Genomic DNA, 27,367 nt, shown 5'->3' with positions numbered 1-27,367 from the left:
ACAAAAAAGAATAATGAAATTGTGAGTTAACATAGCTGAAAAAAACAAAGGAATTGGTAACTTGTTTCCTTTCTCTTTGAGTTGATTTTTTGCTAGATGTGTTGTTTCACATTTTTACATCAGATAAAATCGTTACAATAACTATAAAAAATAAAAATTGGCCACAAAATCTAAATCTTTAATATCAAACACAGAAATTAACAATTTTTATACTGGAATGCAATATTTCAAATAAGATAAATTAGAAATCAAGAAATTTATTGAAATCAAAACATCAAATCCAAAAACTGAGAGCGAAGACTTACTGTCTTGAGGATAAGAATCGAACCAAAACTTCGCTGATACAATGATGCTTCCTCGACAATGTTGAAATTTCCTGTTAAAAAAAAAAAAAAAATTGTCGAAATTTCGAAGGGAGGGTAACACCATAATAATTGAATCTCATTCTCCAAGCCAAGTTTGGCAATGGTAAGGAAGATCGAAGGTGTTGTGATTGTGTGAAACCGCATTTATAAATTGAAGGCACTTTATGGGTACTTTTTTCTGGGAAAAAATTCGTACACGCAATAACATGAATATAAACAACAACAACAATAACATTCAATTGAATATAATCGAATTTCATGATGAACTCAAAAAAACCCCTAAAATTAACCAAACTCCATCAGAAATCGTAATTATTCATATGTAGATACAATTAAAAAATAGACACAGCCCAACAAAAAGAGAGAGAGAGAGAGAGAGAGAGAGAGAGAGAGAGAGAGACAGAGGCAGGATACGATGAACTCAACAAAAAAAAAAACCTAAAATTAACCAAACAGTATCAGAAATCGCAATAATAAAAAAAACACACAGCCCAACAAAGAAAGAAGTGGAGAAGTAGAAATCGAGGACTACCTTGCGAGCCGAGTTCAAGAGGCAAAAATCAAGGACTGGAGAACAGCATCGGGAGCGAGCGAAGAGGAAGGATAGGAAAGAAGAAGAACAAAAAGGGAGAGAGAGAGAGAGAGATCTTACCTTGCGAGCCGAGCTCGAGAGGCAGAAACCAAGGACTTGAAAATAACGTCGGAGCGAGCGAAAGAAGAAGAATAGAGAGGAAGAGAGAGAGAGAGAGAGAGAGAGAGAGAGAGATAAAGAAGGAATGTGGAGGAGACGTGGGTGAGAATAGAGAGGGAGAGAGAGACGTGGGTAGGCGGAAGGCTGAGGGAGACAAATATTTGGGTGGGAACTACATAGATTTGAGCCATTGATATATATCTAGGGTTGTTATAGACCATTGGATCAAAATGTATCTCTAAGATAAATTAGACATTTTCAAAAACCCTTCTCCCTTATTATATAGATTTTTCCTCATTTGCTCTTAACTTCTATATAATTCATGAAAATATTCTTTTTAATTTTCATCCCACTTTGTCAAGTAAAACGGTGGCATCTCCAAAATGATAAAACTGATAATTAAAACAAAATCACTTATTAAACTTACAAAAATGACTTTATCTAGGTAGTGCTACAGAAAAGAATAACCATTTATGCTATAAAAGAACTCAATTCATGATCCACATAGTTTTAATGTGATGCCTAATACCTACCATCATATAACAATTCTTGTGTGTGCCTTAAGAATAAATGTCTGTGTGACACACAATAAACATAGGTGTTTCCTACTTAGTTTTAATATAATATAAAAATAGGAATTTTGCTTGGGATTCTTTGAACTGACTATGTACACCCAAGAATATGTCCTCCTTTCTTAAGCATGCCTAATAAATATATATTGGATGGACATTTTGTAAACATCCATGCCCATATGTGTCTTGTCCAACATGGGTACCTTTGCTTATTTCCAAGATGTGTATTATAGCGACCTCGGTCTTTTCCCATTTGACTATTGTGTCCGGACATAGGTTCCGTAAATTCTGTCATTGTATGATGGTTGTTGTTGTCCCTTATTCTCTCATTTGGAATTATAGGTTGTGTTGGGCAGGTTTGTTACAGGTTGGTTGGGTTTAGGAATCAAGTGTTGCTGTCCAGAATTTTAGATCTTCGCTCGAGCGAGGAGTTTGTCGCTCGAGCGAGCTGTTGTTTTTGGTTATTCGCTCGAGCCAGGGTTTGGTAGCTCGAGCGAGAGTTGGCGTCCAGTATGGACCTGTAGCTTTGCATTCTTGGCTCGAGCGAGTTTTTCTTCGCTCGAGCGAGTTAGTTCGTTCTTCGCTCGAGCAATAGTTCCTTCGCTCGAGCGTGTGTCTTGTTGCAGACCTGAGGGTTTGAGTTCTTCGCTCGATCGAGCTTTATTTCGCTCGAGCGAGCTTTTGAGTTGTTGGCTCGAGCAAGGCTTCCTTGGCTCGAGCGTTGTTTCTCTGTGTCTGGTCGCTCGAGCGACCAAGTCTTCGCTCGAGCGAGCCTGTCCAGTATATATTTGCAGCAGCGGGATTTGATCAGTCTTTTTCTTATTCTTTTTGGTTCTAAACCCTAGGTTCGACTTTTCTCTCTCCCTACTCACCTTCTCTCTTAGATTTGATCCACTTAGGGTGTGTTTCTACCCTAGATCCTTCTTTAAAAAGATAGAGTGGGTCGAGGGCTTCCATTTAATCTGAATTGTTGGTAGTTTGGAGCACTTTGGAGTTTGGGCATTCATCTCCATCTTCTCTTTTGGGGTTTTTTCTTCGAGGTAGGAATTTCCTACTCCATTTTATAGGTTTTGCTCTAAGTTTTGGTATTTTGATATGTTGGGTTACTTTGGTAATTTTTGGGAAAACTCTGGTTGTAATATTAAAATTAATTTGTATAATTAATTTAAGGGAATTGGGGAATATGGCTAAATTCATTGTATTGGAGAAATTATTGAGTAAATGGTGTAGTTGGTTAGTTTAATCACTCACCAATGAAAATGTTGGAATTATGTTAGTTGATACATTTATTTCCTTTTTAGAAATAACTGTTTTGGGCTATCGGTGGAGGATAGTCATGATTGTTGTAGACATTGCATGTGGATTAGGAATAACTGAAACTAATCACATTGGTTAAGTCATTAACTTTGACAATTGCATTGATACAGAAAATACATGTATTGATTGAGCATTGCATTTGCATACATTGTTTTGTGTGGGAGGAGATAGGGGATGTACTCCACGGTTTAGGGGAAGATAGGGGATGGACCTCTAAACCGGATTTTGTTTGGGAGGAGATAGGGGATGGACTCCATTAGCATCACTTTTATGTGTGCTTATTATATTGAAGTGTTTTTATTGATACAGCACTAAAATGTGTATCAATCTGGAAGTATGAAGTGTTGTGAATTGAGCTTGAGTTTCATTTGTTTGTTGATATTGGAAGAATGTGAATATGGTATATGTAATTCACTGTTGTAGGTTGGCCAGGTTCTGAGCCATGTTGATAAAATTGGAAAGTAAATTGTATCTTAGACAATAGTGTCATGAAACTGTAAAATGAAGTGGTTGATTATCTTGGTTAACCATCTGTCAAATACTATTGCTTTATTCATTGCTTATATGTGGTTTAGTATATTTCTACTGGGCTGTGGCTCACCCTTTATGGGAACATCATTTTCAGGTTCAGGTGATAAGCAACCTCCCAGGACTTAGTTTGGAAGGATGCGGATTTTGAAGGCTTGCCTTTAGTTATTTATTTTAAATAAGATTACATGTAAACATTCAAGCCAAGGGCTTAACTTGTAAATGGGTTAATACTCATTCTTTTGTGTCCAAGTGTTAGCTTGGAAAGATGTAAGCCCTTAGGGCATTTATTTTGATGTTCCATGTAATGACTTTTAATAAAAGTACTCTGATGAATAAGTCAAAAGATTCGTTTTCTTTTAATAATGCATGTTAATGTTATATATATTATGGGTTTAATTTGAGGGCGTTACATGTATCTTGTAATGTATTACAAGCAGTGGTTTTTTATTTTTATATATAATGATGTAGTGCTACTGTATTTCTAAGAATAGGTATTATTAATTATATGCAATGATTTTTTCCTCTTTTTTCTTTAATGCTACAGGTTCTGGAGAGATACATGCCGTCAATGTCAGGGAAATGATATTCATAATGATCTATGTCTCTTTCGATATGATTATCGGTGCCTATCTACTTGGTAACATGGCAGCATTGATTGTGAAAGGATCAAAAACAGAAAGGTTTAGGGACAAAATGGAAAATTTTATTAAATATATGAATACACGCAAACTTGGAAAGCATTTAAGTAATGAGATCAAAGACCATGTGAGGCTACAATATGAGAACAGATACACAGAAGCTGCTATTCTTCATGATATTCCAATCTCCATTCGAGCTAAGGTACTGTAAAATGATAAAAATCTTAACATGTCTCATTTATATTAAGTTCAATAGCCCATGTTGAAACCTAAAAATAAAAAATAAAACTTAAAAAACAATTATATGTTGATTTAGTGCTTTAAAATAGTTTATCAGTCTTTTGCATTTTGTTGGAAATGTGTACCTGCAGCTTGCTTTGTTACGCAAAAAAGTATCGTACGTTGTAGATTGTTTTGCCCTATGAACTGTTTCTTCTATGCAGATTTCACAAAAGTTATATGAGCCATATGTTAAAGAGGTTCCACTTTTCAATGGGTGCTCTTTGGGATTCATCAAACAGATTGTAAGTCTTCTTGTTACTAGTAAACAGATGCTAAGATCATACCTGCATTGATTTTACAAAGTCATGCGACATTTATTGGCTTAATTATCTTTGCAAGGTAAATATTTACTGCTAGGGAGGTTAATGATCTAGCAACTCCTGATCCTATACAACTTTCAACTTATTTAAGAGCATCAGCTTACTAATGTCTAGCTATCTTCAGTGCATCTTTCATAGGATTTTTGGAGTAACCTGAATATTGTCTATTGCATTTCCATACTTGTTCTGTCTTTCAATATTATCTATATTATTTTAATAATTACTGGTTTCTTGGTATTCCTTTTAAAAATGCCTCCTCTGAAGTGCCATTTTTTTCGTTAATTTGTTGCTTTTGTTGTCTACTTTCATAATTTAATGTCATGTTCATTTCTACTGGAAAATTACAGATTTGATAAGATTTGGAGCCTAATATCATATTAATTTATAGTAGTCGGCCTTACCTTTATTAGCATGCTTCATTAGTTCACGAGTAGTAATGACATTAACAGGTTGTGGCCTTATTGAAAATGACAATCAGGACTGTGTTAAATGACTAATATTTCATGTATTGCTCCTGTTTGTTTTGTTCTTACTTTTGGTTGGTATAGGCACCGATCTTGGAGCTGCCATGGTAAATCTGGAAACTGGTGTGCAATCATGGGTGTTTCGTTGTAAAAGTAACGTTTTGTCACTACAACTTGATCATTTGGTAACTATCCACATTTAAGATTCCATACAAATGTTTCTAAATTGTCTATTTTCATGTTTACTTCCTTATTTTTTTTGGATTACTGAGTGGATCACTCTTTCTTTTTTTTGGTTCTGTCTAGTAAAGAACTTTGAGGTTACACAAACTTCATATTAAAGTATTTGCAACACATTAACCTAAAGAAAACTTGACATAAAACTTACTTGACTAAAATCTTAATTCCATTAGGTTCCATGTGGCACCAATATGTAATTCAGAATTTGCACATCAACAGTTAACAGGCTTTGCGTAATCAAGTCAATAACTTTTTCATTGGTACATATTGACCACATCTCAAGATTTATAAATGGCATTACTGTACTTTCATATATTAGTATTACATTTTTTATTTGATAATTTTTTATCTATTATCATTACATGACCTTTGTGTGTGGTTAACTGACTATCACTATATGATTTCAATGTAACAAACTCATCTCTTATTGCAGGAACGGATTGTTTTATTGTTAGGAAAAATCGATGTGATTCCCCACAAGTAAATCAATCAATGGGAATAAAAACTAATGCGGAAAAATTAAATCAAAAGCAACACAAGAATTTTTACGTGGTTCCCTCAATATGAGGTACGTCCACGGGATCGAAATCCGATTCCACTATCAACCAAAGAGTTTCCAAACAATTACAAACGAGACACTAATGGTCTCACAAAACCACCCTTAGGTGAATTCCAAATAATCACAAATAAACAAGAGGAAAGACCTCACCAAATAGATGAACCAAAATCTTCAGAATCAGAGTTGAAGAAGACCCAAAATAACGAACTAAACCAAGCTTCAAAAAACCAAAATTGAACCAATATGTAAATCTTCGGCACGGAAGCAATCTGCACACACTTCACCTCTGGGCAAACAAATTAATTAGGCTACTGCTCTACTTCACCCTACGGCACACATAAAACAATATATATATATATATATTGTGAATTTAGGATTTTGTAATCAAATCCTAATTGTTACCAAATTAGATTGGGTCTCCTCAAATATAATATATAAAAATATATTATACTAAACCAAGCCAAATTAAAACTCTTTTAATAAATCAATTGGGTCCCACACTCCAATAAGGAGGTATACCCAACATTCTCCCCCTACCAACTTAGGTGGAGAGATCAACCATACCCGCCAAAGTTCGACACTTCAAATGTTTGTCCCTCGACAAAGTCTTCGTCAACATATCTGAAATATTATCATCTGTGTGAACCTTTTCGAGTTGTAATAACTTCGAATTTAACACATCACGAATCCAATGGTATCTCACATCAATGTGTTTCGATCTCGAATGAAAAGTAGAATTTTTACTCAAGTGAATAGCACTTTGACTATCACAATAAAGCACATACTTTTCTTGCTTTAAACCCAACTCTTGCAAAAATTTCTTCAACCATAACTCTTCTTTGCAAGCTTCTGTAATAGCAATAAATTCAGCTTCGGTAGTTGAGAGAGCAACACATTTTTGTAATTTAGATTGCCATGCCACAGCTCCCCCTGCAAAAGTCATCAAATACCCCGAAGTAGATTTCCTAGAATCAACATCACCAGCCATGTCAGAATCTGTGAATCCATCAAGCATCGGCTTACCATCCCCAAAACACAAACACACCTTCGAAGTTCCTCGAAGATATCTTAGAATCCATTTTACCGCTGCCCAATGTTCTTTACCCGGATTAGAGAGAAAACGACTCACCACACCAACGGCGTGAGCAATATCCGGCCTTGTACAAACCATGGCGTACATCAAAGAACCAACTGCTGAAGCATAAGGAACTTTCAACATCTTTTCTTTGTCTTTCTCACTTGTAGGACATTGATTCGAACTAAGTTTGAAGTGACTTGCAAGTGGACAACCAACCGGCTTTGCTTTATTCATGTTGAACCTTTCAAGAACTTTCTCAATGTAGCTTTCTTGAGATAACCAAATCAGCCCCTCTTTGCGATCACGAACAATTTTTATACCAAGAATTTGCTTTGCCGGTCCCAAATCTTTCATAGCAAAGGACTTGCTCAACTCCAATTTCAACCTGTTTATCATGGTAGAATCTTGACCAACAATTAACATGTCATCAACATAAAGCAAAAGAATAATAAATTTGCCATTCGGAAAATTTTTCACAAACACACAATGGTCCGAAGTGGTTTTAGAAAAACCATTATTCATCATGAAAGAGTCAAATTTTTTGTACCATTGCCGCGGGGCTTGCTTGAGGCCATACAAACTTTTCTTCAATTTGCAAACAAATTTCTCTTTCCCTTTCTCTACAAAACCTTCCGGTTGCTCCATGTAAATTTCTTCTTCAACGTCACCATGAAGAAATGCGGTCTTCACATCAAGTTGCTCAACTTCAAGGTTCATACTTGCAGCCATGCCAAGTACAACCTGAATAGAAGACATCTTCACAACTGGTGAGAAAATCTCATCAAAATCAATACCTTTCTTTTGCCCAAAACCTTTCACAACAAGACATGCTTTGTACCTCAGATTCATGCCATCATTCTTCAATTTGAAGACCCACTTATTTCTCAGAATTTTTCTCCCTTTAGGCAACTTCACTAAATCATAAGTCTAGTTTTCACGCAAGGAATTCATCTCCTCTTCCATGGCCTTTTTCCAATCACCTTTCTTTGCATGCTCAATTGCTTCTTGGTAGCTCTCCGGCTCCTCTTGATCAGAAATCAACACAAATTCATTGGGAGGATACTTTCTTGAAGGTTGTCGGTTCCTTGTAGATTTCCTCAACTCAAGTTGTGGTGGTGGTTCTTGTGTTGGATGTTCTTCCTCAATTTCGGGCTCAACTTCATTTTGAATAATATCATCCTCTACATCTTCAATAGGTGGCTGCACATCTCCCCCATTTTCATCATCAACTGAAGATGAAGGAGATGGATCCATGTCAATGAGATCACTAGTTTTTGGCTCCGGTTGATCACCTTTGCCAAAGTCTTCAATTGTTTGGTCTTCAAGAAACACAACATCACGGCTTCGAATGACTTTCTTGTCAACCGGATCCCACAATCTATACCCAAATTCATCACGCCCATAGCCAAGAAAAATACATTGTCTTGACTTGCTATCAAGCTTGGACCTCTCATCTTTTGGAATGTGAACAAAAGCTCGGCAACCAAACACTCTCAAGTGCTCATAAGACACATCTTTACTGGTCCAATCTCTTTCTGGAACATCACCATTCAAAGGATAGGAAGGAGACAAATTGATCACGTCAACCGCTGTCTTCAATGCCTCACCCCAAAAGGATCTTGGCAATTTAGCTTGTGAAAGCAAACACCTTGTTCTTTCCACAATGGTGCGGTTCATCCTCTCGGCAACTCCATTTTGTTGAGGAGTCTTCTTAACTGTCTTTTGATGCCGAATACCTTGGCTGCGACAATACTCATCAAATGGCCCAATGTATTCACCACCATTGTCTGATCGGATGCACTTCAATTTCTGCCCTGTTTCTCTTTCAACCATGGCCTGAAAATACTTAAATACTTCTAGAACTTGATCTTTAGTTTTTAGTAGAAAAGCCCAAACTTTCCTTGAATAATCATCAATGAAAGTGACAAAATAAAGTGCACCACTATGTGTTCTAACTTTTAAAGGACCACAAACATCCGAGTGAATCAACTCCAAAACATTTTCTTTTCTAGAAGAAACATTTTTATGAAAAGAAACTCTATGTTGTTTACCCGCCAAACAATGAACACAAGTTTTAAGATGTGTACCTTTCAAACCGGGTAGAAGGTCTTTCTTGAACAAAACTTGCAGCCCCTTTTCACTCATATGGCCAAGCCGCTTGTGCCACAATTCTGTAGAAGTATCATCTTCAAGTGTATTGACAATACCTTTACAAATTTTTCCTTGCATCGAATAAAGTGTATGAGTCTTCTTACACTTAGCCACCACCAAAGAACCCTTTGTGAGCTTCCATATTCTATAACCAAATTTGTTGTTGAAACCTTCATCATCTAGCTTCCCAGTAGAGATCAAATTGAGGCGAATGTCGGGAACATGCCTCACGTCTTTAAGCAATAACTTGCAGCCCAAATTTGTTTCCAAGCAAATATCACCCATACCAATAATCTTGGACAAACCTTCATTACCCATTCGAACAAAACCATAATCTCCTTCGGTGTAGGTAGTGAAGAAATCAACTCGAGAAGTCACATGAAAAGAAGCACCGGAATCAATCACCCAATTGCTCTCTTGGCCCACAAAATTGATACAATCATCTTCACAAACGACCATGAGATCAGCATTGGTAGTAACTGCCGTTGTGTCTTCTTGCTTCTTGTCCACACTTTTGTCACGCCTTTTCTCTTTATTCTTGAGCTTTCGGCATTCCCGCTTCATGTGCCCTTTCTCATGGCAATAATAGCACTCAATGTCTTTCTTTGAAAAAGAACCATCTTTTGATTTGTCACGACTTTGATCACGACCATGAGGAGTCTTACTCCTCCCCCTTGTTTTGCTTCAGCCTCTCACAACGAATGCTTCCGAATGAGAGGAACCTGCTGATTTTCTTCTAGTTTCTTCATTCAACAGGCTACTAGTGACTTGGCCCATTGTGACAACTCCATCGGGCGCTGAATTACTGACGGTCACAACCAAAGTCTCCCAACTTTCGGGCAAAGAACTAAGTAGCATCAAAGCCTGCAACTCATCATCAAAAACAATTTTTATAGAAGCAAGTTGGTTAACAATACTCTTTATTTCATTCAGATGTTCCGGAATAGGGCTGCCCTCTTTATATTTTAAATTAACCAACTTACGAAACAGAAAGGCTTTATTTGTGGCTGATTTCCTATCATAAAGGCTCTCTAATTTTTTCCATAAATCATGTGCTGAAGTTTCAGTAGCAACATGATGAAACACACTGTCATCAATCCATTGACGGATAACACCAACGGCTTTTCGATTAAGCTATTCCATTCATCATCTTTCATACCCTCGGGTTGCCAGAATCACCCTCAATGGGTTCATATAAATCTTTACAAAATAATAGGTCCTCCATTTTAGTTTTCCAAGTTACCCAATTGCTTCCATTGAAGCTAGACATACGACCCACATTCCCCTCCATTGATTTACACAAATAAATAAATTCAAATAAACCGTAAGTTCTGATACCAGTTGTTAGGAAAAATCGATGTGATTCCCCACAAGTAAATCAATCAATGGGAATAAAAACTAATGAGGAAAAATTAAATCAAAAGCAACACAAGAATTTTTACGTGGTTCCCTCAATATGAGGTACGTCCACGGGATTGAAATCCGATTCCACTATCAACCAAAGAGTTTCCAAACAATTACAAACGAGACACTAATGGTCTCACAAAACCACCCTTAGGTGAATTTCAAATAATCACAAATAAACAAGAGGAAAGACCTCACCAAATAGATGAACCAAAATCTTCAGAATCAGAGTTGAAGAAGACCCAAAATAACGAACTAAACCAAGCTTCAAAAAACCAAAATTGAACCAATATGTAAATCTTCTGCACGGAAGCAATCTGCACACACTTCACCTCTGGGCAAACAAATTAATTAGGCTACTGCTCTACTTCACCCTACGGCACACATAAAACAATATATATATATATATATATATATATATATATATATATATATATATATATATATATATATATATATATATTGTGAATTTAGGATTTTGTAATCAAATCCTAATTGTTACCAAATTAGATTGGGTCTCCTCAAATATAATATATAAAAATATATTATACTAAACCAAGCCAAATTAAAACTTTTTTAATAAATCAATTGGGTCCCACACTCCAATAAGGAGGTATACCCAACATTTATGTGGTTTAAGAAATGGAGCAATTTGTTTTCTGCATGTTCATGTCTTGGAATAATTATCAATTTTTAAATGAAGATGACAACTCTCTTCTGGCTATGAATTTGTTTTCTGCATGTTCATGTCTGATGATGAGTTAACTGCTGAAATCTTTTCACACATGAGTTTTCCTATACTCAAGGGCATGGATAAAATGTTTGCATCACCCTATTCCTTCTCCTAAGCATTGTTGCCCTGTAGTCATAGTTCATATTCAGTTATCTTAAGATATTTGGTCCATTTTTTCCATGAGAATTGATTATTCAATCAAAGTGGTTATTCTTTTTCTATTGAAGCAGGAGATGAACAGTCAGTGTGATGAGAAAAAGTCCGACTGTATTTTTGTAAGACTAGAATAGTCTCTATAAATAGTTAGTTTATTCATATGCTTCTGCGGTTTTTGAATTAATTTGTGTTTTCATTTTTCAGGTCAGAAATTTCTTGGAGAGATGCAAAATATAGTCAAAGAATTAAAGAACTTAGTTTTCTAAGTTTTTTCATTTTTTAATATATGTAAGCACAGTTAAATTTTTTTTATTTAATTCCTTTGAATATACTTTTGAACATTTAATTTTCATTTATAAAATATATGACGTTATTCCATTCAATATGTGGTTATGATTCAAAGTATAGTATATAGTGTGTATTACATTCTTCAAATGTGCATAAAAAAATAATATTGATTATTTTTCAAATATGTCGAACCCTTTTTTAATCACAGATTTTATTAGTTATTAATCACACTTAAAAAATATGATCTAAATGTTATTAATCACACTTAAAAGATGTGATTTAAATATTTTTAATCACACTTAAAAAATATGATCTAAATGTTATTAATCACACTTAATTTAAATATTTTTAATCACACTTAAAATGTGTGATCTAAATGTCATTAATCACACTTAATCTAAATATTTTTAATCACACTTAAAAGGTGTAATCTAAATGTCATTAATCACACTTAAAAGGTGTGATCTAAATGTTATTAATCACACTTAAAAGGTATGATCTAAATGTTATTAAGCACACTTAAAAAGTGTGATTAAAATGACCCTTTTTAATCACACTCCCAAAGATCACATTTTAATAAAACTTAAAAGGTGTGATTAAATAACATACATCATACAAAAAAAGTATGATCTTTATCTGTTTTTGTAGTAGTGTTTGTTGGAATTTGAACAGATATATATTAACTTTAAGAACACACACAATATATATATATATATATATTACACTAACTGTCAGGTAATACATTTTGTTCTTTTACTTCGTGGATCCTTCTGCAATGCAAAGCTCTTTAACTTTGTGAACTTTATTTTTCGTTTTCTATTTCAAGAAAAATAAGTCTACAAAGTGAGTTTGTATATCATTTTCCTTCTACAAATGTTATTGTTGAACTTTGTTTGGTTTAAAAAACTTTGTAATGTTTTAATTAATATAGTATTGAATCTTTATAATAGGCAGTTGCTTTATAAGCCTTTGTTTATTTATAAAAAATTATTTAGTTTTTTTTTTTTTTAATAGCTTATGTATATGGTCCGATAGACATGTTTGAGAATTAAAATTTATTTAGGATTGGGTTTGGGATGATTATATAGGCCCAATGTTTAGGCCGAGCAGAATTAAAATAAACACAAAATCCTTTATTAAGTAGTGTCGGGCCAGCCCAACCCAATAAATGACCACCATTACTGGCTACCATCGATTGTCATTTTATTGCTATTTGAAAATTCATAGGAAAATTTATAATCCAGTGACCTCTTCCTAAAATATTTACAAATTTATAAATAAAAAAAAAATGATTTTAATTATTAAATTAATAAAGTATACCATTGGTTTGAATTTTTTTTTTAACAAACTTCTACTGAATTTCAATTTCTCCAAATTCATAATACATGTCAATTTATTATAGGCTTGCTAATCAATATGCGAGCAGTTCCCTACACTGTCCCTCCATAACTCTTAGGTCATGTTTGATTGGGATTTTAGGATGAGGATTGGATTATCAATTTGTGAGACTCATGGAACTCATGTTTGTGTAAAATAAAATGAAATGGATTTATCAATCTCATAAGAGTATGAATCACTTCTCAAGGCGGGACTAACATTCTCATAGAAGGGTTCAGATTGTTAATCTCCTCACACAAGTTGATAGTTAAAATATCCATATTGCTTGTCCTCTACTTTACAAAATCAACAAAATTATATTATATGTCAGGATTTTTAGGTAATTTTATATATTTAATTTTAACTAACTAATACAATTGCATTAGTTTACAAACAAACATACTTTATCTTACATCTCTAACCTAATATAACCACACTAATAATCTCATCACTCAATCTCACCGTACTAATAATCTCATCCAACCTAATTCGTCAAACAAACAAGGCTTAAGGTTTTTATTTTGTGTGTTTCGTAAGGCACTACAATAGTTATCTGAACTGTTTATTTCATAAACCTCAAAGGAAAGAAGATATATGAAAAAGATTAGTTTAACTAGATATCAATAAACATATTAATTTATCATATTTCATTTTATAAAATAAACAGTTTTAGTTTAAATTATATTTATCATCAAATTTATAAAACTAAACATAATTAATTAGTGTGTTTATCAATTTTCGATCAAGTTAATTTTTATATATGTATTTTTCTTTTCAAGGTTTATGAGATGAAAAGTTCAGATCATCGTTGCGAAAGCCCCACAGGACCTACAAAAAGAAGCCTTGCAGGTTATGGAGAAAAAAGACTTGAAGGGAACTATTTACAGTCTTTATGAATAGTTTGATTAGTCAAAATTTCAACATCTCATTAAAAGATTACCAGTTGAAATCTCCCCACTTATTTATGAAATTTAGATTAGATTTCATCAGAAAAAAATAAAATTTCTTCACTTTCCTTCAATACAATAAAATTGTTAATTAACTTAATAAATAATTAAGGAAAGGGTCATTTGTTACACGATTAAAAATTTTAAAACCACATGGGGCCATTTATATTTTGAGCAAATCTTAGTGTGAACATTTTCATGTAAATCATTTATTTTAAAACAAAACACCTTCAAAGATAATATTTATTTAATTATATTTTTAGCTCATAAAACACGAGTTCGGTATCATTTTAATTTTTAATTTTTAATATTTTTTTTTGGGTCAAAGATAACGTATTAGTATAATTAGATTACAATTGAAGAGAGTTTTATAAGTTCGAACCCTTAAATTCTCACTCACCCCATCTTAAGATATGGCTATTAAGCCACACTCCAAAGGTCTTTTACTTTCAATATTTAAACTGTGTTATAAATATTATAATTTAATTCTCAATAGTTAAATTGCGTGAACTTAATGTTTAATATATATAAATTATTTCAATTTAATCTCTTATTTTAAATATGTTAATTGACGCACTATAAATATTAATCATTTCCTGACTTTATAGGCCCATGTATGTGTCCTTTGCATACAATAATTGTCCATAAAGTTTTGTAGCCACAAACTTTTTTTCCTTTCTTTTAACTTTTCTTTCATGTGGGTGCACCCCCAACATTTTTGTGATGTAATAAATTAATAAATTTTATAAATCCTTTTACTTGCATGAATTATTCTTATTAAATTCCATTTTAAATACGCATTTATGTGCCACACCAATAAATAAAATAAGATAAATGAATAATGCTTGGAACCCCCTTTTGGGGGTCACCCCCTCACCCCCCCCTTTGCCACGTGGCGGGTGGTGATTGAAGGAGCAGGAAAAAAAGAAAAAGAAAAAGAAAAAGAAAATGTAACCAATGAGAGAGAGATGGGGTCAAAGGGGGTGGGAGGAAAAGGGGGGATGAATCATTGTTGAAGATAAATATATTTAGAGAAAATATCATTTTGTTCAGTAAGTTATTACTCAATAATCAATTAAACTCTTTTTTAATAATACCAATTTTATATCTAAATTATTTAATTTTGCATCAATTTTACTCCACCGTCAATTATCGTTAATGATCAAACGGAAGTTGCTGATATGACACCTAAACTTCATTTGAAATTTTATTTTACTCCCCAAACTATTCCCACAATGTCAATTGTGGATGAAGTGCGGGGGTGTAATTGATAATCTAGAGATAATTTGGGATAAAATAAAATTTCAAACAAACATTTAGTGTCACGTCAGCACTTCTGTTTGATTATAAATGGTAGCTAATAATAGAGGTAAGATTGATTCAAAATCAAATTGTTTAGGTGTAATAGGGATTAAATTAATTTTAGTAAAATGATATTTCCTTATATATTTATCATTCTTAAAGTATGAGATTTATGTTACTTTAATTCTTTAAATTTTAATTTTTTCAATTTTGTCTTTGAATTTTTAATTTGAATAAAATAGGTCCAATTTCAAACTGTCACTTAAATAGTTATCAAAACAATTATAAATTTCAACTATGATTTCTAAATTATATGTTTTGTGTAATATTAATTCCGTCTCTCAATATTATAAAATTATATTTTATTTTCGTCATTAATATTTCAAGATGAAATTGTCAAAATTGATAACTTTAAAAACCAAAGTGTATTTTATTATCATTTTATTAACTTTAGACAGTCCATTTGAAATTGGATCAAAGTAACTCAAATTTAAAAAAAAAATTTAAATACAAAATTAACAAAATTAAAACTTTAAAGTATTATAAATACATATTTAAAAAAATATATAAATTTTATTAATTTATATCACAGTTGTTCTTTTCCTTTTTCATGGCCCACTGAAGTGACAAAAAAACCTAATCATCAAACTTTTTCTTGGTTTCACAATAACCATTTACTTCTCTTTATTGACAAGGGTGGACCACACACACATCATGTCACAGTGTCATTCGGGGAGACTTTGTGCGGTCAAGGATACCGACGCTGGGATTGGATCACATCGGCAATGGCAAAGATGCCCTTCAACAAGTCCCTTGAAAGTCCCTTGCCATTGTTTCGAAGAAACCATCCATAAGGTATTGGCTTAAAACTTAAATTAAATCCCTCTTCTTTTTCAATCAAAGAAGTTCTTTGTTGTTCGAAGTTGTTAGATCCTTTTATTGTCAAATCCGGGTACAAAACTTTGTGTCGAAAAAGTTATAATTTTTTCTATGTTTTTGTCTTTCCCGCTCGAGCGGAGATTGGGTTCTCTCAGTATTTTGTCAGGTCTGTAAAAATACAGGAGTGTGTGATTTTGCGCTCGAGCGGGTTCTCAAGCGCTCGAGCGGAAATCTGTTTTATCACACGCATATTTTGCTGAAGCCGCTCGAGCGGGCTGTTGGGCGCTCGAGCGGAGATCGCGGACTCAGGTTGCCTATTTATACTTGTTTAGGTTATTTTTAGGTTTTACTTTTCCTAGATCTTATTCAAGAGACCTACGGTTTTGTTTGAAGTTTTCTTCTGAGGTTTTGTGAGTTTTCCTTGATATTTTTGAGAGAGTTCTAAACTTATGATTTGAGATTCATCCATCAAGGAGTTGGTTACTTTATTTTCAAGAGACTTCTCTATCCAACATATCCAAATATGAACAAAACATCCACATATCAAAATATGTATGTACCACAAATGTCCAAAAAATGTCCAATGTCCACTCTCCCTTTTTGGCCAGGAAGCAAGGATGAAAATACAAAGATCAAGCATCAGGGGGAGCGGAGGCTGCTGAATCTGAAGTAAGGAAATGATGTGCGCCAGCTGAGTGGTAGTCTGGAATGCAGTCTGCTCCAACTGACCAAGGCGGCCATCAAAGGCATCAAAGCATGCATCCAGAAAGTCTAACCGCCGGGTCATAGCCTCCTCAAAATGCTGAAGCTAATCATGAAAAGCTCGAGGTGGAACAGCATCCTCCTCACCCCCTGCGGCTACAGCGTCAAACTCAGCCTCCTCAGCTAGACCAGTAGTGGTACCTGCAGAAGCACCGGCCGAGAAGACTCCCCCTTAACATGAGCATAACTCTGAGAAACAGTTTTTTTTGTGAATGGTCGGGAGGGGAAGGCAAACTCATCATCCTCTGACACTTGAACCTTAAGCTCGGACAAAAGACGGTTGATCATACAACCATAAAGAAGTCCTAACTGTTTATTCCCAGAAACACCTATCATCTTCTTAATAATCAGTGTGGCTAGATCAATAGACAAGTGACGGGCGATACAGAACAAAACAAATCCTTGGTCTTGATTAATTTTTGAAGAGTGAGTGGTCACAAGGATGTTGGCACAGACAATAAGATTAAGCAGTCTAAACTCCGGAAGGAGTTCAAACTGTTTAATCAATGCACCCGTAGGCCAAGTATGGGAAGCACCACATAACACCTCAGCCACATTATTGAAATCACAGGTAGGACGGCCTGGAACTGGAAAAGGATAGTGTTCAGGGAACACTTGATCAATCTGAAGAAGTCTGCGAATGAGATCAGGTGTGACAGAAATGGATTTTGACCGAACCCAAGTAGTGAATGAAGGCTCAATGTCACTAATTTGCTCAATATTGCAGTAAAATTCTCGAACCCAGTCGAGATTTTGATGACCAGAAAAAGACAACACCAAATCACCACCTAGGGGGTCAAACAATGGACGGATTTGAATGGACTCGAAAGTGTTAGGCTGGACATTCCGTTCTAGATGAACAGTTCGAGCTTCAAAAGATTTATGGAACAATTTGGACTGTTTGGCTGTCTGAAACCTCTCAGTATTAAAGGCAGGACGAGACACTGTAGCCTTTCAGCGCTTAGGGGCAAACATGATGAGATGAGACATAACTACAACCCAAAAACCCAACAAAGTCAAAAACCAAACCAAACAAAGACCAAAGCAAACCATTAGTAACAAGAGTAATAATGAGATGGAGATTGACAATACTTAAAACGAATATAAAAATAACAGAAGAAGTAAATCAACAACCACAATTCATAATAGTGATGACATAGTGCAGGGCAAGAATTGGCAAAGACAAGCTCAAAGCATGGGATAGCAAAATCAAGTCTAATCATAGCTACTGAGGATCGAAATCCTTGTAAATCAGAACCAATACCCCCAAATCAACACTATGGGATACCCAAGTTAGCACATTCGAACTCAAACCCATCAAAAACATGAGACCATATAAAAATGAACAATGATAAACCCTAGGTCTAGGACACAACAAGACACAGAAAAAACACGAAAACCACCATGAAAAGTCAAGACGACTCAGTGAAAGTGTGTGAGAAAAGGGAACAAACAAATCGCGACACAAAACACCAAAAAAAAAAATGTAATACAACCCCCATGGTAACCGAATTACAAAAAAAAACAGAGAAGAAGAGAGGGAAAAACTTACCAAATGTGAAATCGGCAAGGAAGAGGAAGAAGAAAGGTGGAATCGAGCACACAAAGTCCACTATCCAAACCTTAGGTCTGAGAAACTGAAGAAGAGGGGAAAAAAATGACCTGAAGAGTCGAGAGCGGGAGTTTTATGCAAAATAATGCCGCTCGAACGTAAGGATGAGAGCTCGAGCGTGAGGCAAGGCAAGCTGCTATCCGCTCGAGCGCGAATAAGGAAGCTCGAGTGCAAAAATACCTCTCTCAGAACTGTAAAACAAAGAACAAAATGCTGCAGGTCACAAAAATACGCTCGAGTGTGAAACAATCCGCTCGAGCGGAGCCCTTTTTTTTAAAAAAAAAAAAAAAAAAAAAAAAAAAAAAAAAAAAAAAAAAAAAAAAAAAAAACTATACTCAAAATCAAGAGATGAGACTTGAAACAAAAGTAGATGATCACATTTAGCCAAAAGTGAATACTAAGATGAAATAATCCACAATTCATGAATTCTATAAACTTGCAATGTTTAAAAAACAATGACACTGGAAATCATGAGCAAAGCAGATAAAATATAATCAGTGATCATAAGCTACATGAGAATGTACAACTCAAAATCCAACATGAGATCTCACAAAATAAAGTGTGTGTGTGTGCAATCCATGAGAGTCCACTAAGCTAGAGTTAATCCTCGTAGTGATCGGATGGCTGGACCTCCACCAAGTGTAACTTAACAACACAGAGAAAAGTCAAACCACTAGGAATCAAGGGGCATTTGTTGAGTAAATGCGGAGGCTCCCCCTCAATCAATGAGTCCTTTTTTTTTTTTTTTTTGACTTTTCTTTCTTGTGGGCACTCACTGGTGGCATTCACGCTTAAGAGTATGGAAACCAAACCAGAGAAGAATGAGATCATAAAGGATGGCCTGGTTGGTGAGGTAGCCTTTTCCTAATGCCCGGACATCAAGGAACTGAGGGAGAAATCGTGGAAGTGAAAACAGATGGTAGATGGTTAAGAGACTCAACATCACCCATGATATACTAGTATCGGGCAATTTCACTATAAAAGTACAAGAAACACTGTTAGTGGTCCATAGAGAACTTTGATCACTTGTGCAGAAACCCCTGCAGCAATTTATCTCAAGGATGTGTACAGAATGAGATCATGAGGTTAATGAGCATGGGCATTCAAAATGAGCTATGAACAATGGACAATGAGATCTTGTAAGCAGCATGAGTAGTGTACATAAAAAAGTTGGATGCAAGAAAAACAAATATCAATGACAATGAGATTATGGCATCCAAGCACATATAAGGCAAAACACTTACACCTACTCAAGGAACAAGTAACACTCTAGTGATCGAGCATGACACCCAAGGTCTTTCTAAGGAACTCAAACCAAAGAAGATCAAGGGGTTTTGTAAAAATATCAGCTTTTTGATGCTTAGTGGGAACATGCTCAAGAACAACAAGGCCCTCTTCCACTAACTCTCGAATAAAATGATGACGAATGTCAATGTGTTTGGTGCGAGAGTGTTGGAAAGGATTTTTTAAAATGTTTATGGCACTTGTGTTATCACAGAAAAGAGTGAGAGTGTTCTGTTCTATCCCATAATTATGAAGCATTTGCTTCATCCACAGCATTTATGCACAACAACTCCCTGCAGCAATGTAGTCAGCCTCAGCAGTCGAAAGAGAGATGGCATTTTTCTTTTTACTATGCCACGAAACCAAATTATTCCCAAGGTAAAAACACCCCCCGAATGTACTCTTCCTATCATCAGCACACCCTGCCCAGTCGGCATCAGAAAAACCCGTAATTTCAGCTGTAGTATCAGTAGAAAACCAAACCCCATACCCCAATGTCCCATTAACATATTTAATGATGCGTTTCACAGCAAGAAGATGAGACTCTTTAGGACTAGCTTGGTAACGGGCACAAACACCTACACTGAAAGCAATATCAAGACGACTGGCTGTGAGGTAAAGAAGACTCCCTATCATACTCCTATAAAAGGTAGGATCAACATCAGTACCAGAAGAATCTTTGGAAAGGTGAAGACTGGTGCTCATGGGAGTGCGTGCATGTTTGGCAGACTCAAGACCAAACTTGGACACAAGATTTTTCGCATACTTAGACTGAGACACAAACATACCTGAAGGAGACTGTTTAATTTGAAGACCCAAAAAATAAGACAACTCTCCCATCATGCTCATCTCAAACTCATGTGTCATGCAATCCGAAAAATATTTCACAAGATGTTCAGCAGTGGATCCAAACACAGTATCATCAACATAAATCTGAGCAACAAGAATATGAGACTTAGGCCTCATTTGGGAACAGGCTAATTTAGTAACTTTTTGGCTATTTGGCTAAAATATGAGCTAAAAAAAACTAGTATGTTTGGGATGACTTTTTGGCTTTTTACGAAAAGATGTGCAAAAAGTAGAGAGAAAAGAGAATTTTTGACTTTTTGGTATAGGTTGTTGGTTTTTTGACTAATTTAGTAACTTTTTGACTAAAAGGGAAGGTTCCCAAACGAGGCCTTAGTATGTTTCACAAATAAGGTCTTATCCACACTACCCCTTTGAAAGTCATTATCAAGAAGAAATGTAGTAAGTCTATCATACCAAGCCCGAGGAGCTTGTTTCAATCCATACAAAGCCTTGTCTAACTTGTAGACATGATTTGGACATTTAGGGTCCTCAAACCCTTTTGGTTGCTCAACATATGCCTCTTCTTTCAAGTACCCATTGAGGAAGGCACTTTTCACATCCATTTGAAACAATTTAAAGCCAAGAAAACATGCAACACCAAGCAAAATACGAATAGATTCGAGACGTGCAACTGGGGCAAATGTCTCATCATAGTCGACACCCTCTACTTGTGTGTAGCCTTGAGCAACCAACCTGGCTTTATTCCTAACAACAGTACCATTCTCATCAGATTTATTTTTAAAGATCCACTTGGTACCTATCACATTCATGTCTCTAGGTCTGGGAATTAGAGTCCAAACTTTGTTACGTTCAAATTGACCTAATTCTTCATGCATAGCATTGACCCAACTATCATCTAGCAAGGCCTCTTTAACATTCTTAGGTTCAATTAATGAAACATAACACATATGTGATACATCATCCCGAATCTGTCTTCAGGTTTTCATTCGATCCAATACACTTCCAATCACCTGTTGTGCTGGATGATTCAGTTTCACCCTTGCTGATAGTTTGAACTCAGGACTTGTGGTGATAGAAGCAACAGGAATGATGTCCCTTTGAGCACTCTTTAGACTTGAACTTATCTGTGAGAATGGTGCTATAACAATTTCTTGTGATTGGACCTCAGCTTCTCTTTGACTTTGTGGTTCAGTACCCAAGATTGGAGACTCACCATTGTCATCCTCATTTGTTGCTGGAGTAGGGGAACCTGTATCATCTATAACCACATTGATAGATTCCATTAAAGAAGAAGTTCTCAGGTTATAGACTCGAAAAACCCTACTAGTGGTTGAATACCCTAGAAAAATACCTTCATCACTTCGGGAGTCAAATTTTCCCAAAGGCTCTCTATCTTTGAAAATGTAACACTTACTCCCAAAAATTTTGAAGTATTTTACATTAGGTTTCAATCCCTTCCACAATTCGTATGGAGTTTGTAAAGTGCCGGGCCTTAAATACATGCGATTTATGACATAAACAGCAGTATTTAGGGCTTCAGCCCAAAACTTTGGAGGAAGTTTCTTACTTAGGAGCATGATCCTAGCCATTTCTTGAACAACCCTGTTCTTCCTCTCAACAACTCCATTTTGTTGTCGAGTAATAAGTGCAGAAAATTCATGCTTAATTCCATGCATATCACTAAAATCTGAAAACGAACTATTTTCAAACTCACGACCATGATCAGTTCGGATTCTTATGATACGCCCAATGGAAACACCCTGTTCATTTTGGATTTTAAAGACTAAGGCCTGGAAAGCATCAAACGTATCAGATTTTTCCCTTAAAAAATTTACCCACGAAAATTGAGTAAAATCATCAACAGTTAAAAAAAATGTATCTTTTACCTCTGATGCTTTCAGTGCAAGTAGGACCCATTAAATCCACGTGAACCAATTCAAGAGGACGTTTGGTTGTAAAGTTGTTCACCTTTTTATGAGGGGCACGGGTTTGCTTTCCAAGTTGACATGGTCCACACACATGGCTCAAATTCTTACCCAGTTTAGGTACTCCTCTCACAAGCTCTTTGTTGGGTATCTTAGTTAGGTCTTTGAAATTCATGTGACCTAATCTTTGATGCCACAAATCAATGTTACTTATGATGGCAGAGTGACAAGTGAGATCATTAGTAGTAACAATCACATAGCAGTTGTCAGATGTGCGAACCCCATGCAAGACAGTATTTCCCTTTTTATCCAAAATTTCACATTGATTTTTTGAAAACAATACTTCATGATGGAAATCACACATTTGACTAATGCTCAAAAGATTTGCTTTAAGACCATCAACAAGAAGAGCATTTTCGAGCTTGGGAAGACCAGCAACACTTATAGAGCCCTTACCAATGACTCTAGACGTGCCGCCATCTCCAAAAGTAACAATTCCTCCTTGGTATTCCACCTAGACATATAAGGTTGTCTCCTAGCCCAAAAAGTACTCGAATTTCTACCCTTTTGAGACTCCTTACCAAACAATTCAAAGCAATAAGGACGAATGTGACCATACCTACCACAGTGCTGACAAATAAAAATAGGTTTTACCTCCTTTTTGTTGATCTTACCAACTTTAGGTAGATGAAGAGAGAGATCAGCCTGGTCTACCTTCAATTTTCCCTTTGCTTGAGTCTTCATGTCATGTGAAGTAGAGGCCTGTCCCTTGTGAGCTGTCGCACCATAGCCTAGCCCGCTTTTGTCACAACCCATTTGTTGAGACCCGAGGATGTCTTCTAAAGATTTGGAACCTTTGTTCCACATGGCAATAGTGGCTCTAGCAACACGGAGTTCTTCATCTTTTTGATAGACTATCTCTTCTAATGTAGCTTGTGACATCTCAAGACTTTCAAGCTTTTCTTCATATGTGGAATACACCTTTAGAAGTTTATTCCTTTCAGTTTCGCAGGATAGAAGTTTTCCACATAAGTCTTGCCTGTCACTCGAGATCTTGATGAGATTCTGCTTTGCTGCTACAAGTTCTCCTTTCAGCCTGACATTCTCACTCTCACATGTTTTGAGCTTGAGAGAGAGTTCGTCGTTGATTTTGGACAAATTCAGAGATTCCTCGTACAGCTTTTCGTAAGCTTGTTGTAGTTCATCGCCATTGATCTCATCACTGTCTTTAAATGTTTCATCATCCTCTTTTTGCTCTTCATTCTCCTTGACCTCATCCAATCTAGCAACTAAGACAGAAAAGTTGCTGCATGGTGGTGAAGGTGAATTTCCTCTTTCATGGAATTGGCTCAAAATTTCCCATGCCTCTTTAGCCTTTGTGCAATGAACAACCCGTTACTGTTCTTCAGCAGAAATTGCTCCACGAATAGTGATCAGGGCTCTCTGATTGCTCAAATTGTCAGCACTTTCTGTATCTTCTTCAATGGCTTACCAGCCTTCTAGGTCAAAAGCTCTCAGAAACGCCCTCATTCTGATCTTCCAATACAGGTAGTTACTCCCATCAAAGGTGGGAGCATGATGCAGGTTCTGACCACGAGCTAATTCTGCTGGCTTTGGAAGAGGTTGAGTGAAAGTGGACCAAAATGCCATGAAAGCACTATCCCCGTCTTCACCGGATTCAGGTTCTTCGGGTTCTTGCTCCGACCCACTTTCATCATCCCAGGTCACAGTGTAGACTTTCTTTCGAATCTTTTTCGAAGTGCATTCAAGGGCAATATGACCATACCCTTGACATTCATAGCACTTGACCCCTTGCCCCTTTACAATCTTCTTTTCAGTTTTTGGAGCAAGTTTTGGTGGAAATGTTTTGGGTTTTTCATTACTCTTGCCTTTTGAAATAGGGTCTCTGAAATTAGGCTTCTTTTTCTTCAAAAATTTTTTAAACTGTTTAGTAAACATAGCCGTCATCTCAGACTCTAAATCAAATTCAGTCTCCGGAGTTTTTGCAGTCTCATAAGCACTAGTGAAAGCCACATTATCTTTTTGTTTTTTCTTTGAAATCTGGTGGGCATCATAAGTCTGTAAGTTTCCAACCAACTGATCAAGTTTGAGGGTATCAACATTCTGAGCCTCCTCAATGGCTGTCACTTTTGATTGGAACCTCTGAGGTAAGGACCTCAAAATTTTTCCAACAACTTTAGCTTTCGGGATTTTTTCCCCGAGTGTGAAACAGGAATTCACGATATCACTAAGTTTTGCATAGAAATCATCAAACGTCTCATCATCCCGCATAAAAAGGGTTTCAAAGGCGGAGGTGAGACGTTGAAGTTTTGACCTTTTGACAGAAGTAGTACCTTCGTGAATCGTTTCAAGAATGTCCCAAGCCTCTTTTGCTACCTCACACGTGCAGATACGACGAAACTCTTCAGGTGTGATAGAGCAAAACAGGGAATTGAGAGCCTTACTGTTCCAACTCAAGTTTTGGTAATCAGTTGTGTCACATTTATCAAGGGGTTTAGGAATATCAACACCATCAATGGTGATAGTAGGTTCACTCTGCCCATAGATCACGCAGTGCCAGAATTTCTCATCGATGGATTTTAAAAATGCTCTGATACGAGCTTTCCAGTAAGAATAGTTAGTACCATAGAGTAAAGGAGGTCTATGGGTCGAGTTACCTTCACGAATAGAATCCATATCACTAGTCACACAAAATCACACTCCTATAGTTTAGATAAAAACAAAAAGTGACCTGCTCTGATACCAAATGAAAAATCCTAAGTGATTCGTGATTAGATCAGGATTAAAATATTCCAAATCCCAATTATCCAAAACACACAATCTAAATCAACAAGCACTTACGAAAGTGATTTAGATTGTTTGTTTTTCGGAATAAACAATAAATCGACACAAACGATTTTTACGGGGAAAAAACCACAATTGAAGAACCTTCAATTGTAATAAAAAAACCATGGGCGAAACGCCACTAATCAATCCACTACTGAAGAAAGAAAGATTACAAAGATAATACAAAAATTACCCAACTCAGTCAATTTGTCTTCGAATCTTCTGTAACTCTTTCACCCCGCCTTCGTCTCAGAACTGATCAATCCTGAAGTTGAATCCACAACTTCACTTGTCGAATTAACGACTACGTACAGAATCAAACGCCTTTTGAAACTCTACACTTGAATCTCCAGAATCCACCGAAGAGAACTCTCTTGAAAATAAAGTAACAAACTCCTTGATGTATGAATCTCAAATCATAAGTTTAGAACTCTCTCAAAAATATCAAGGAAAACTCAAAAAACCTCAGAAGAAAACTTCAAACAAAACCCTATGTCCATTTTTTGGACATTTGTGGTACATACATATTTTGATATTTGGATGTTTTGTTCATATTTGGATATGTTGGATACTTTGTTGATATTTGGATATTTTGAATATTGTAGTTGGTGGTTAAGTCTGATTTGTTTGGATATTATTGTGGTCATTATGGATATTGTATCATGGTTATCTTTCTATGTATGTTTTGATATATTCTTATACAATTCCACAAGTTTTGTTTTTCTGGTATGTTGCTAGCTATTTCACAGGTGAATGTTGGATGAAGTTGGATGGATGGATTGATCACATGGCAAGATTGTTTGATAATAGAGTTGTTTCGAGTTTTTTTTTTTCTTTCTTTGTTATTAATCTTGTCTAGTGCGTGTGTTTAAGGACAATTGTTTAGAAAGGTTTTGTCCAGGAATTGACAAAGGGGGAGATTGTTAGGTCCCTTTATTGTCAAATCCGGGTACAAAACTTTGTGTTGAAAAAGTTATAATTTTTTCTATGTTTTTGTCTTTCCCGCTCGAGCAGGACCATTGGCGCTCAAGCGGAGATTGGGTTCTCTCAGTATTTTGTCAGGTCTGTAAAAATACTGGAGTGTGTGATTTCACGCTCGAGTGGGTTCTCAAGCGCTCGAGCGGAAATCAGTTTTATCACACGCATATTTTGCTAAAGTCGCTCGAGCGGGCTGTTGGGCGCTCGAGCGGAGATCGCGGACTCAGGTTGCCTATTTATACCTGTTTAGGTTATTTTTAGGTTTTACCTTTTCTAGATCTTATTCAAGAGACCTAGGGTTTTGTTTGAAGTTTTCTTCTGAGGTTTTTTGAGTTTTCCTTGATATTTTTGAGAGAGTTCTAAACTTATGATTTGAGATTCATACATCAAGGAGTTTGTTACTTTATTTTCAAGAGAGTTCTCTTCGGTGGATTTCGGAGATTCAAGCGTAGAGTTTCAAAAGGCGTTTGATTCTGTACGTAGTCGTTAATTCGACAAGTGAAGTTATGGATTCAACTTCAGGATTGATCAGTTCCGAGACGAAGGCGTGGTGAAAGAGTTACAGAAGATTCGAAGACAAATTGACTGAGTTGGGTAATTTGTGTATTATCTTTGTAATCTTTCTTCTTCAGTAGTGGATTGATTAGTGGTGTTTCGCCCGTGGTTTTTTTATTACAATGTGGTTTTTTCCACGTAAAAATCGTTTGTGTCAATTTATTGTTTATTCCAAAAAACAAACAATCTAAATCAGTTTCGTAAGTGCTTGTTGATTTAGACTGTGTGTTCTAGATAATTGGGATTTGGAATATTTTAATCTTGATCTAATCACGAATCACTTAGGATTTTTCAGAAGTA

The 27,367-nt window shown here is 35.7% G+C and overlaps 1 protein-coding gene across 2 annotated transcripts; it reads left to right on the top strand.

Annotated features, from left to right (window-relative positions):
- The first annotated feature begins 3,990 nt into the window (after nt 1-3,990).
- Nucleotides 3,991-11,884, top strand: LOC145790224 (potassium channel KOR1-like). 2 transcript variants are annotated; one of them, XM_082868025.1, is made up of 4 exons: nt 3,991-4,316; nt 4,558-4,638; nt 5,265-5,333; nt 11,706-11,884. In XM_082868025.1, exons 1-3 carry the CDS (start codon nt 4,056-4,058, stop codon nt 5,289-5,291), a joined length of 369 nt encoding a protein of 122 aa, XP_082724151.1. In that variant the 5' UTR covers nt 3,991-4,055; the 3' UTR covers nt 5,292-5,333; nt 11,706-11,884. The 2 variants fall into 2 exon arrangements, 1 of the variants encoding a protein (XP_082724151.1); XR_014328897.1 differs by lacking the exon at nt 11,706-11,884 and having other exon boundaries at nt 4,019-4,113; nt 5,265-5,427.
- Nucleotides 11,885-27,367: the final 15,483 nt, after the last annotated feature.

Source organism: Camellia sinensis, chromosome 5 (assembly GCF_055761805.1).
Source record: "Camellia sinensis isolate YWXY chromosome 5, ASM5576180v1, whole genome shotgun sequence".
NCBI classification, from domain to species: Eukaryota; Viridiplantae; Streptophyta; class Magnoliopsida; order Ericales; family Theaceae; genus Camellia; species Camellia sinensis.
This window is presented reverse-complemented; position numbering and strand designations above follow the sequence as displayed.

Excerpts from the sequence above, each read along its gene's own strand:
- LOC145790224 (XM_082868025.1), top strand. The coding sequence starts at position 4,056 with ATGATATTCATAATGATCTATGTCTCTTTCGATATGATTATCGGTGCC. Across the intron at positions 4,317-4,557 it reads CAATCTCCATTCGAGCTAAG|ATTTCACAAAAGTTATATGA; the intron begins GTACTGTAAAAT and ends TCTTCTATGCAG. Across the intron at positions 4,639-5,264 it reads TGGGATTCATCAAACAGATT|GCACCGATCTTGGAGCTGCC; the intron begins GTAAGTCTTCTT and ends TGGTTGGTATAG.